General features: G+C 39.0%; 1 protein-coding gene across 9 annotated transcripts in view; it reads right to left on the reverse strand.

Moving 5' to 3' along the window:
- EYA3 (EYA transcriptional coactivator and phosphatase 3) overlaps window positions 1-13,887 on the reverse strand; it is a 51,430-nt gene that overhangs the window by 27,451 nt on the left and 10,092 nt on the right. For 7 of the 9 annotated variants that reach the window (XM_083627225.1, XM_083627222.1, XM_083627226.1 and 4 more), the window contains 2 exons: window positions 5,162-5,256; window positions 469-512 (listed from right to left, as the gene is read on the reverse strand). In XM_083627225.1, coding sequence (XP_083483351.1) covers window positions 469-512; window positions 5,162-5,194 — 77 coding nt within the window. In that variant the 5' untranslated portion in view covers window positions 5,195-5,256. Of the gene's footprint in view, window positions 1-468; window positions 513-5,161; window positions 5,308-5,602; window positions 6,086-13,887 lie in introns of those variants that run through there. The other 2 variants (XM_083627221.1, XM_083627220.1) reach the window with 1 other exon arrangement.

Consider the following 13,887-nt stretch of genomic DNA (forward strand, 5'->3'; position numbering starts at 1 on the left):
TACAAACCAACCTCCCATACTCAAATGAAATAGAAAACTGCACTTCCTTGCAATCTCTTCCTCTTTCATGCAAAGAGGAAAGGGGGTGGGGTGCACTAGCCTGAGGCTCAGAGATTCACATTCTCATAATAACCAACTAGGCTTTTTCTTGTACTGGGGCACTATACCCAATGGGACTTTCCCCCTCTCTGAATTTGGCTCCAATTCCTACTTCATGAAAGCCTTGAAAACAAATGGCTCTTTTTAAAGTTCCTGATCACCATCTGTGAAATGTTAATAACAGCAACCTACTTCACAGGGTTGTTGTAAAGATTAGTCAAGTAAGATTTGTAATGTCCAACAGATACTAAAACGAAGTACAAAGAAAAAAATAAACAGAGTAATAGCTCTTTCTTTTAAACAAAATATACAAAAACCCCACAGAAATATGATAAGTGCAGTTAAAAAACAAATTCAAGAATTACACACCTTAACAGCTGTTCACCTGATTCCTGCATCTTGGCTTTTTTCATCTGCAAAGAGAAATATATTCAGTGATATCAGGTTAGCCATGTCATTAATACAACTCTCGACTACAAAGAAAGGGCTGCATGCTGCTGGTAGTAAATCAATATATTTATGTTTGCCTAAATATGAAAAATAGCATACGAGTCACAAAGGTTTGGCTCAGACATTATGGGGAACCACGATTAAGAAAGCAGCCAAAGTACCCTAGAGCTATTATCCAAAAGATCTAGTTTTCATAAATTGGTTTTTCCTATTCTGTAAATATGGTGAGGAATATGTTAAAAGCGGGATCTCCCATCCAAGTTTAGAGCCACTGGAACCTAACAAAGTGAGGCATATAAGGGTAGTTTTACCCTCTTCTAGTGCCCTTACTGCCATTTTCGCTTGTTGGTTTTCTTACAATTTTTTAGATTCACACCTTCCTTGAGTGTTTTTGCCTGCCTGGAATATGTCTTGAACTGTGATCAGGCCTTTTGCTTGCCAAATGAAGGACAGAGAAAGGTGTGAGGGTGTGTTAAAACTTGCCTATTGTCTGAGGTAAATTTTACATTGCTCCACCCGCTTTTGCCTCTGGCATGTGGCCCCCATAAGGGAATGTGGCCCTCAATCTGAAAACAGTTCCCCACCCATGCCATTAATTATAGCTTGCCAATTCAGACTTCACGTTAGGGCCCATGCTCAGGGGAATCATCCAAAGTGAGCCTGTATCGTCTGCTTCTACCTTTCTCCTCTCTCTAGGGAAGTGAAAATGAAAGACCAGCCTCACATCTGGAAAGATCTGCCAATGCTTTGCCATTAAGCCTTGAGCTCTAACAAGCGCAGATAAGAAATTTTAATTTTCCTGCAAACCTGGCATGTGGCACACGTCTACAGCACTTGTAATAAGATCACTTAGCACGTTTTAACGATAGCCATCTGTGCTGAAATAAACACTGGGAAGCAACATTAAATTATCTAGTCTGGGTTACTATGTCAATAAGAGGATACAATCTAACCTTTAATGTAGAGCACTTACATAAATGTTGCGCACAGCGCAGCCTAGAGGAGCAAGCGGAGACTTTGTTTTCTTCCACTGTTCAGCCAAAACAGAACTAGCCACTTGGAGAAGCTGATTTTAGTATTAAAAGTTCCTTCCTCAAATGAACTTCACTTGGACAAGGGCCACAGCACAGTGGGAGAGGAGCTGCCTTGTACGCAGAAGGTCCTAGGTCCAGTCTCCAGTTAGGAGAATTCAGGCATGCCCCCTGCCTGAAACTGCTGCCAATCGGTGTAGACAATATGGACCAAAGTTCTGACTTGGTGTAAGGCAGTTTCTTGTGTTGAAACCACTGAAAGCCCAACAGTTTCCATGATTTGCTAACTCCCTACTGCAAATATTCTGAAAGCTGGAACTTTTTCAGTGAAAGTTTATCTTGTTAACCACCCTGCAATATTTGGATGAAGGGGGGTATATTATTATTATTACTATTATTATTCAGGTGGTGGTGGCAGAAAAGCTAACAATATTTTTAAGGGGGGGGACGCATACATTTTGTGGCAAACAGGAGATTCAGTAGTGGCTGAAGAAGTTTGCCAAAAAGTGAAGAATGTCCATACATTAAATGGTGTAAGGAAACATGACAATTTGGTGATCATTTGTTGTTGTTGCTGCTGCCGCCGCCGCTGCATTAGATATGCTTTTATAACAGCAAGTCACTTTGAGACATTTTTGTTGTAAGTAGCAAATAAATGTAATAAATATTATTATTAGTAGTAATAGTACTCATTGAAGGATAGAAGATTTACATGTGAAAGCTCACAGTGTTAAATTGCTTTATTACTTAGTGTTAACATTTATTACTTTATTACTAATTGTTAAATTACTTTGTGACTTTACTGAAAAGTGTTTGATAGCTACCTTTGTACTACATAAACTGCTTTGAGATTTTTTTTGTTGAAAAGCGAGATATAAATACTCTGAACAAATAAATGATATTAATTTCAAGTAATTATAATTTATTGATTTATATCCCACTGTTTTTACAAAAATATTGAGGAAGTGCCATAGCAAAACACTGGACTGGCATACAAAATGCCCCAAGTCCAATCCCAGGTAAGGTTGGGAAATAATCTGGCCTGAAACTCTGGAGAGCTACTGCCAGTCTGTGTTGTCAGTACTGAGCAAGTTGGACCAATGGTCTGACTTGCTATATGGCAGCTTCCTAAGCTCCTCTCCGTGCAAAAAAAAAAAGATTAACTGCATCAAAACAAAAGCACAATTTTGTTTTGAGACAAAAATCTGTCAGTGGTGTGCATAATAACCATTTTACAAATCTGACATTCAGCAAAACTTCCTTTAAAAACCCCACATTATTTCACAAATAAAACTGAACAGTGTACAAAACAGAGAGTTAAAGGGTAAACACGCAAGATTTTAAAGCATTAAAAGTTTTCTGCCTCACAAACTACCCAAGAGAGGGCTTTCCAGAAGGTGGTACTATCACTGTCATGATCAGTTGGGTATAGAACAACCTACAACAGGAATCAGCAAACTTTTTCAGCAGGGGCCTGGTCCACTGTCCCTCAGACCTTGTGGGGGGCCGGACTATATTTTGAAAAATAAAAATAAAAAAAGAACGCATTCCTATGCCCCACAAATAACCCAGAGATGCATTTTAAATAAAAGGACACATTCTACTCATGTAAAAACAGGCTGATTCCTGGACCATCCACGGGCTGGATTTAGAAGGCGACTGAGCTGGATCCAGCCCCCGGGCCTTGGTTTGCCTACCCATGACCCACAAGGTCTCCTTGAAATATTTCAAATACCAGCTTGGTCTGGGACTGGAGGTGGGAGAGGAGAGGTGGTCTGCTAGGCACCTTGATCCCAAATTGTTTAGGTTTTTACATTTCCGCAGTAAAACCTTCAACTTGGCCAGGCAACTAAAAGGTAGCTAAAAGGTATGCTTTTTTAGCTGCTGTGAGTTGTTTGTTATAATGGAAAATATGGGACACAGCTCTTTGAAAGAAAACCCATGTAGGAAATGCCTTGCTAAATCAAGTAAACTATTCACCTGGTCCAGGTCCCTGATGCCAACAGTGGTGCTGGCCAATCAGAACAGCCAGAATGAAAGTTCCCAAGCAAGACATCTAAGGAGATGCTGACTCCCAGCATCCTATGACCAGCTGGTCAATTTTAAGCAATTGTGGTTAACAGTAATAACAATGCCCCATTTTAAATAAACCAATAAAAATAAACAAATAAGCCACCCCCTCTCCAAATATTAAGACAATGGGTGATATCCAATTATCATGCCAGTGGGCGCAACAAGACTTCTCCTTCCGCTCCTCAAAAAAAATTCCCTGGGCTGTGTGCCCCACAACCACCTCAAGCAGATTTTGGAAGCACCCAGGGGCTGGGGGGATGGGAACAGATGATCTTTTGCAAGCCAGATGATCGTATTTGACATCATCCTATGTAATGCATCTCCAGGCACTCACATCTTTTGTCTCTACAGCCTTCTGCATCCCTTAGCTAGGATTCAGAATGTTTCTCTCATGCGCAAAAACCTCCCTCTCACTTGTTATTAAATTATATGTTTCAGGTGGGAAAGATCCATAGATACATTTGGGGGGAGGATAGTAAAAGTAATTCATCAAAATATTTCATTTTGTTTCCTAACCCTTATTATTGAAAAAAAAATCCAAATGCATGTCCATAAAACAGAAGAAAAGTACTTTGAAAACACCGCGTTTCTGAACATCTGCCAAGAAGAAAACATGATCCCCAGTCCCTATAATAATCTTCAGGTTCCCAAGTTTAATTTACAAAGCTCTCTCTTGTTTGGAACCTCGTTGTCTTAGAGATCTGACATGATACACCTTCATAAGAATTAATATTCCTCCTATGGCTCTTGCTAATATTGCCACATTTTGACATCAGCATATGAGTGTTCGCCACAGAAATCTCATCCTTTAATATTTCTATACCTCCATTCTCTTATCTGTGTTCCAAATTAGGGACCTTCAGGAGACAGTATAAAAAAGTGATGGGATGAAGGTCAGATTGGGAAGCTATCTGAAGTTCTTGTATTTTTGTTGTTGTTGTTGACTGCATTGAGACCACAGTTTCACAAAATGCTTTAGGTAGCTGCCTCTTGCATTTAAGTTGTGTAGAAATGCAAAAAGAGCTGTTTTTGAATGAAGAATTGCCCCAAAGCAGTATCTATGGAACAGAAGGTATACATATAACTGTGATGAATACTTCTTTAGATTTATGAGGCAAACGTTTTTTGCATGCATTTGTATGTCAGAAGTTCCCAAGTCAAATTTCAGCTTCCAATCATCAGCAAATGGTGCACCCTAGATAGATACAGTTGAATTTTAAAACTTCGTTTTCCCACAGCATCACAGAAAATTGAGATTAAAAAATAATGCTGAAATAACTGCTTCTAAAATTTCTTTTCTGGCAAAAATAAATTCATTAAAATATTATCAGTGAACTCTATGGTGTTACAAATATCCTGCCTATTAACCACTGGGTTCAGATATAAAATTCTCTACTTCTTTGTTTTCTATTCCTGCAAGCCAAATAGGACACAGAATCAATGTACCGCACTTCAGAAGACTCACTTATTCATGTCTATAGCTGTTGCAGTTTCTCTTATATACTCACAGGCTGTTCCGCTAAATCTTGTACCTCTTCCATGGATGTCTTTTCAAAATGCTCCAGTGGGCAGAATGTGTGTCTTCCTCTGCTGTCTTCAAAGTCTGGAACAAAAGATGGCCATAGCTTTATGTACTTTTGGAAGTGCTTATCATCTAGGCTGAAATATACTCAGAGTCGCAAAGTGATTTCATGCTCTTTATTCAGCTCATAGTGGTGAGGAGGAATGAATGAAAGTCCCCTCAAGGTATCTGCTTTATATACATTATTTACACAATGGGCTGCACATGATTGGCTAATTCCGGAATTCTACTGTAAGCCAATCAGGTTGTGGATTCACTTCTATCTGGAGCATGATTGGGTGGTTCCTGCCAACCAAACATACTGCTGCATTGTTCTAGGACCAATCAGACTGCTGCAGTTTGGATCCTATTCAACTCAGTACATAACATAGGCTATCAGTGACTACACTCATATCTAATGTGACAGTTTTAAAAACAAAACAAAACAGGTGGGCTTGCCCAAAACAAAGAGACACCACATTCACGTAGGGGAAACAGCAAAGGTTTACCATTAAGCCCCAAGGTACAATAGATAGGGCAAGATAACAGAGACTTGTGTATGTGTGCACACCGCGGCACGTGGCACATTTCCACAACATTTCCCTTGCAACATAGCCTGCACAACAAAAGACAGCATTTCCAGTACTTCAGAAGAGCCACGTGTGGGGCACTTGCAGAAATACTTCAGGATTACCAGAGTTACATTAAAATGATAAAAGTGCAGGCCATGTTATTAGTGAACGCTACGATACAATCTAACCTGCTTTAATGTAGAGCACTTACATAACCGTCACACACACACATGCGCAAGCACATATCACCAACGCAAAACCAGGACAAAAGTTATAGTCACAGCTGCACATACAGGTAAATGCCACTAATAAAGATGGCCTTAAAGGAGGGGGTTAGACAAATTTCTTGTTTGTTTATTTTATTTGCCACTTTTTTTTTTTAGTTGCTCTAATTATTTTCCAAGAATAACAACACAAATAACACAAACAATAACAGGAAAAGACGACTATCAACTTAGAAAGCCACCAACAGCTGAAAGTCAAAAGAGTACATTTTGCAATTTTTGTAAACAAACAAACATTCAAAACAGGGCCTTTTCAGTGGTGGCTGCATGACTAGACAATTCTGATGAAATCCATCATGCCTCCTTTCTTGCAATCTTTGGGCATGTTTTAAAACTTTTTTGTCCCGCAAAATATTTAAGGATAAAGCCTTTTTGCCTCTGCAGCGGCTCTTTGATTCTGTTTCCCATTTATTTATTTTTATGATCATTTTTAACCTGCCTTTCTAAAATGCATGCATAATCCAGGGTAGCCTATAATATGTACTCAGAATTAATTTTTCGTTGAAAATTTCACACATTAAAATAAATGGAAAGAAGAGCACCTTGTGCCGATTTATCCAAATGTTCCTTTTAAATAGTGCCTATACAAAATGCTTCCTTGGAAAGATATTATGTTGAAAGGATTACCTAATAAAAAATTAATAAAAAAGAATTTTTTTCCCTTCCAGTAGCACCTTAAAGACCAACTAAGTTAGTTCTTGGTATGAGCTTTCGTGTGCATGCACACTTCTTCAGATACACATATCTGAAGAAGTGTGCATGCACACGAAAGCTCATACCAAGAACTAACTTAGTTGGTCTTTAAGGTGCTACTGGAAGGAAAAAAAATTCTTTGTTTTGACTACGGCAGACCAACACGGCTACCTATCTGTAATAAAAAAGAGATAGCTATCCTAACCTAACCTTGGGCTGAACCCTTCCCAAAGGAATTAAAAAAAATATCAAAGTAGTAACTTCATTCTGAAGGGATGTGAAAAATATTGTATGAACATAATCATATAATCCCAATATGGCCTTTACACACTGGACAGTTTTCGGAGTCCAAGAGGGTGATCCTATGGCAAGATCCACTGAGATGAGCAGTTTAGGAAGTAACAGATCTCCAGCTCAGCCATCGTGAAGTCCCCAACCCTGGCTTAGCCTAAGATACCCTGGTGTAACTTACTCATGCCAGCTCAGCTGGGGTTCAGTTGGCTGAGCCAAGACCAGTCAAAATCCCCAAAGGGGCATTCCAGGAGTGGGACCAGAGAGGGAGGGCATAGGCTGGATCCTAAATCCATTCAGCTCATTTATTTCACCTGGCGAGAAACACTATTTTAAAGGCTTGTTTTCTCTTAGGCAGAGCAGCAGCAGCCCGGTTGCTGAACAGGGTTTGGATCTGGTGTAACTTAATTTAATTTACAACGGCTGGCTTTACACCAGCTTCTTGTGCATAGGAATTATTCCCTAAGTAAATCCTTCTTCAAAGGACATACCAGACTTTGGGGCAGCCCAGTACCTGACGCCCATGTCTCCGTGCAACTTCAAACAGCACATACATATCCAAAATCAGAAGGGCTCCCCTCTCCAGATTATAACCACAGCACGCAGACTGAAATGTGTTTTAAACAACATTAGGCACTGCAGTTAGCTTTATGAAAAAATAATAATAAACATGTCATTTGTAGTTTTGTGGTTTTCAAATTTGTTATATTATATGAAATACATTAAAAAATTGTCCAGTAGCACCTTAGAGACCAACTAAGTTTGTTCTGGGTATGCATGCACACGAAAGCTTATACCCAAAACAAACTTAGTTGGTCTCTAAGGTGCTACGGGACCATTTTTTAATTTTCTAATTTATTTTGACTGTGTCAGACCAACACAGCTACCTACCTGAACTTATATTATATGGTTTTCATAGTTCTATAATTATTAAAGACTCTCTTGATAGGATTTTGGCCTGAAAGGCAGCATAAAATATTTGTCTTAAAAAATGCACAGGTTGCATATACTTCAGTATAAAACGGACAAGAAAAAGTATTCTTTCTAGCCACAAATGATAAACAGAAACAATGTAAAGATGAATCAAAATTGCTGGACTAGTTCAATACAGTTTTATAAAGTTATCAATTTATGCAAAATATTACTATAATGTTCTTCTTCAAGAAAGGAAAAATATGCTACATAATCTAAAAACAAAGAAAATGACAATAAAGAGTCACAACAACATTAAAATAAGCCAGCAGATCACTTTGTCATAAGCAGATCTAAAATGCTTAAAATTCCTTGAAGAATAAAAATATTTTTGCCTGGGGGGGAAATGATGATCATGCAGACAACCTCCATGGGGCATTCCATTCAAGAGAAAAGAGTTTTAAACTGAGAACCGCGAATAAGAACAATAATCTCCCTTTGATCCAAATAGTAATTTTGATACCACAGCTTCCTGGATGGTCGGTTCCATCCCACAGAAACCCAGAAAAATCAAAGAATCCAAAGGCCTCGTTCTCTAGATTTGCCACTTTTCAACAACTTTCTCTCCTTAAATGGCAGCTTTAATGAAGCATGTGCCACCGTTTTCCAAACCCAATAACAATGTTGTATAAATTTCCCTTGCTACAAAGTGTCGTTTCCTATTGCTTAGCAACGTTTAATGCCCATGCCAATTGTTTTCTTAGATCTTCAAATTACTTAAATGCTAAACCCTCACAGCATCTACAAGCAGATGCATGTGAAACTGTGCAGAGCAAAAAAGCAAGCTTCATTAACCAACCTCTGGTTGAACGAGCTTCCCCAGAAGCTGTACAGAAAGAACGCGACAAATTACAAACGCATTATCGACTGCATTTCGCTTCATTTCATTTAACTGTCTTGAGACTCGTTGAATTAAAAGGTGGTTATCAAACAAAAGATGCAATTTTTTCTGCTTCTATAGAAAGATACCATGACTCAACACTTACGCTTCTTATTATTGCCATTAATAAACATTCAAAGATGAGACCAACCTCACATTCTGTGTCAATCTGTGCTAAAATCAGTTAAGTGAAGATGATATAACTATTTGTCATAATCCATGGTCCGTTTATTAAGGAAAACAGAAGTGGGTATTTTAAATTAATTTGAAGAATGAACAGTCTATCAATTTTATTAAAAGCCTTTATGGTACAAAGTTCTTTTTTTAAAAAAGGAATGAGGTTTGCCTTTTGCTTTTGAAAATAATCAAAGACACACGTCTTCTCAATATATCAAGGACAGTGACTACTTTGGGTATCTGTCCCTTCTTCCTTTAGGCTTCAACCATTTCTTTTAGAAATGACATCGAGCAGATCCCTCCATCTGTAATAGAACTGACTGTCATACGAGTGTGCTTAGCACTGTAATCTAAGACGGGATAATGTTCCTTTTAAAGAAATGAAAGAGACAAAAACATTAACAAACTAGATAATAAAATATATAACATTTATCTATGTTTTTGAATATAAAACACACTGGTTCTGTTTCCACGCTGTTTGTTTCATTTACTTCCAAGACTCTGATAGTGTTTTTTGGTTCCAATACCTAATATATATATATACTACAATTCAAAGAGCATTGGGTTTTTGCCTTAGAAATCCCTTCCAAAATTTCCTATTACAGTATACATTGTTTTAAAAATTAACGTTCTGTGCCATATACGTCTTCCCCAGTCTTCTTATAATGGGAGTTGTTGTGGTTTCCCTTCCCCTAGTTTCTGACCACTAAAGATGCTTCTTACTTGTTTAGCGTGACCACAATTTAGTACCATTGTACACAATTTAGTACAATTTCAGGTGCACAGATGTATGTGCAAACTGCTGAGTGTTTAGACTTCTTTTTCCAGACAGCCTTTCATATCCTGTAAAGCAGGAGTCTATGGCTATTCAGATATTGCTGCACTTCAACTCCCATCATCCCTGACCATTGGCTATGCTGCCTGGGGCTGACAGAATTTGAAACACAACAGCATCTAGAGAGGCAGAGGTTAACCAGTGGAAAGTAGAGGGGAAGAGCCACAACTCAGTTCTAGACCATCTGCCTTGCATGCCATATTAAATCCTTGGCACTGCATGTAGGGCTGAGAGAGATCTTTCCCTGTTTAAAATGTTGGAAAGCCACTGCCAGTCCATGCAGTAGGCAATACTAATCTAGACAGACCAATGGAAAGACTCAATATAAGGAAATTTCCTGTGTTCCTAAGTATACTAACAGCAAATTCTCCAAGCATGAATCCTTATACAGTGGTACCTCGGGTTACAGATGCTTCAGGTTACAGACTCCACTAACCCAGAAATAGTACCTCGGGTTAAGAACTTTATCTCAGGATGAGAACAGAAATTGCACGGCGGTGGCGTGGTGGCAGCGGGAGGCCCCATTAGCTAAAGTGGTACCTCAGGTTAATAACAGATTCAGGTTAAGAATGGACCTCCAGAATGAATTAAGTTCTTAACCTGAGGTACCACTGTATTGCCAAAGTGGTGCCACCAATGCATAAGAGGGAGGTGTCAGTAGGTTTTGGGAAAACTTATTTTTTTAATGCTCTTAGCATGCAGTTATTGCAAGGTAAATTAATACAGCTATCAAGAAGGAGCCATCCACAATGAGTAATATTTAAGCAGAGTATGTACTTGGGAATAATCCTTTGTGTCAGAATTGAGGCATTATGAATAGATAAGGGCACCCCCCATTTTGTTTGTGAAATGTCAGAGGGTATGCATTCATGGCTGCAGTCTGCTCAAGCAACTGGCTGGTATGAGAAAGAGATTTCAAAAACAATCCAGCTTCTATGGTGTACTATAGTAAAGATTAAGATGTTAAAAAACACCCCCTCACTGACTAAGAAACAAAGCTGATGCCTTTTAAAGAAAAGAGTCTACTTGTAAGACTGGAAATGACAAAAGCATAACATAAAAAGGGGGGAGGGGGAGTGAGGTAAAAACTAGGGCTGACCAAAACAATCACCAGTAAGAAATTCACTGTTCTATTCCATCTGCAGCAGCAAAAAAATGGTTTGCAAGGAAAACAAAGAAAAGAAAACCACCACCATTCTAATCACCCCTTTACTATTTATTGAACAGGATTTATATACCACTTAATCATCAGAAGTGATTTACATAAAATTGGTTTACACAAAAACCTCTTTTACATATAACCCTGAATACTTTGGCGAATTTATGTATTTATTTATGTTTGCATTTGTTTATTATTAATAAATTTTGTGTAGTGCCCTTCATCAGAAGATCACAGGGCGGTTCACAACAAAAAATAAAAAATGAGAACACAAAACTAATTAGCAGCCAGTGCAGTTGGGCCAGGATCAGTGTAATATGCTTAAATCACCTTGCCCTGGTTAGCAACCTGGCCACCAAATTCGGCAACAGCTGAAGTTTTTGAATCATCTTCAGACAGTTATTCCCTATGTATACCAGAGCATAGATGACAGAAGTTAGGCTATCCCTGTGTGGCTGAACCACCAACTAAAGCTGATGTAAGGCACTCAAGTGACAGCAAAGGATTCAGAAGTACCCCAAACTACATATCCGCTCCTTCAGAGGGAGTGCAACACCATCAAGAGCAGCCCACCTCCCATCCAACCATTCTAGGGAAGCACCCACTAACAGTGTCTGGATTGAGCTTCAGTTTGTTGGCTCTCATCCAGTCCATTACCAGGGCAAAACAATGGTCCAGCACATCCACAGCCACACTTGCCGATGTAAAGGAGAAGTAGAACTGTGTGTCATCAGCAAATTGCTGACAACATACTCCAAAACTCTGGATAACCCCATTCAGTAGTTTCATGTAGAAGTTAAACAGCATAGGGGATAAAATCGAACCCCACATTGAAGGCTCCACAAGGCTAAAGAACACTCCTCAAGCATCACTCTCCAGAAACAACCATCCAAGCACATCTGAGGGCTGGCTGAAAGGACAACCACAACTCCTCAGGTTGGAAGAAGGCTGGCACACAGCACAGTTGCTAACTGTCTGCCTGCCGTGCGCCCCACCTGCACACAATACCTCCCCTTGCACAGAACCACATCAATTGGGGTCATCCCTGCTCTTCCCAGCTCCTCTCTTCCCAGGCACATCTTAGGTCCCTTACTTAAAAAAAACAACAAAACCCCCCAATTTAAAAACACACAAGTTAAAAAGCAGTTTAAAACAATTAAGGCAACAGTAACAGCAACAGAACCCCCACCCTGCCTTCCTAGGCCAGGTGGAAAAGGCATGCAAGCCAGGAAGCATGTTCCCTGAGACTTGCAACCAAGGTGGTCTCTTGCACCCATGGAATGAACTGGAGCCAACCTTTGAAAAACCACATGGTAGAGTCGTCCCCAGTCTACGCCACTTAAGATGCTTGACCCATTTAAAATAAAAAATCCTTGCATTCAGAAAACTAGCCTCCTTCTCAAATGTGTAGAAAACTGACACACTGGGAGAAAAGTATAGCACCATTCTCAAATAAAGCTAAAACAGAATGGCAGTATGTCTATTTTGGTTTAGGACAATGTGATAGGGACTTGTGCCTGTCTCCACTCATTGGGATACTGCATCACTGCAACAGGTAAATTTACTTACATTCCAAAAAGTAAGCATATGTCAGTACTAAAGCATATCTTTGATTCCTAGTGCCCTCCTCTTACTGTCAGAGTCCAGCCAAATTTACAGAGCATGTTCAGGGAATCTTCCTTTCCCTTCCCCGGGCAGGGACTCTCTTCTCCTCAACTGCAGAAAAGCAGCTTGTCTTAGCACAACCTTCACATGCCAGGTGGTCTTTGCAGACTCACTTCTGGGTCAGCTGTCCTGAATAGCCACTCCATCATGTCCATGAATTAGGCACTCAGGAATTCTGCATCAACTTCCGTTTTCTCCTCCCCAAAGAGCCATTTAAGGTCCCAGCCACCACAGCTGTAGTATATTTAGTATATGGCTTATCCTGCTACCACTGAAACCCCACCCCTATCACTCATCCCTCGTCTTTCTGACATGTATTACTGAACAATGCCAATCTGGGAAACTCCATGATGGAGAGGCAGCTGGATTCTGCAATGAAAAATGAGATTGATTAGGAGTGGGATGTTATATGAATGCCACTGGCATTTAGGTAAGTGACCTTTTTTTAATAGCATCATTATCATCCCTGAACCCTTTGGCTGGATAGATGAGAAATAACAAAATTCAAGTAAGCATTCTCTTTATTAGCCTTCTTTGATGTTTAAACAGCCAGATTTTAACTGTTTATTCATGATTTGTATTTTAACATTTTGCATTTTATTGATTTGTATTGATTTTTATAGACCTGCATCATTTTATTGCTTTTTAACTGGGTTTTAAAAATTGATTTGCAGGTGTCTTTTTATTGGGAGCAGCCTCAAGTACACTTTGGCGTAGAAAAGTGGGAGAAGAGTTATTGAAATAACAAATGAATGAAAAGCACTTCAAAAACAGTATGAGAAGCACTGTATAAATTCGGAGATGGTGAGAATATAAAACTATTTAAAATACATCCAATGAAAATTCATGTATCTCTTAATTGCCCCTGTTTAGAAGCACAGCTACCCCAGGAGACCTTCACTATTATAATGTTTTGTTTTCCCATTTAGTATTTATTTCCTTCTTTCTAATACTCCTAGCTTGTCTTTCAATAAATACATTCATGCAATAGTTAACAAATTAAAAATACATGTATAAAATAAAGGTAATCAAAATCATAGAAAAAATTAATTAGTACTCATTTTACAACTCTGAAGCAACCCAAGAAGAGGCCATACTCCTTGTTCCTTCACATCTCTGTGAGATTTGCCCATTGTACCTTTTAA

The sequence above is a fragment of the Podarcis filfolensis genome (genome assembly GCF_964270895.1).
Source record: "Podarcis filfolensis genome assembly, chromosome: 8".
NCBI classification, from domain to species: Eukaryota; Metazoa; Chordata; class Lepidosauria; order Squamata; family Lacertidae; genus Podarcis; species Podarcis filfolensis.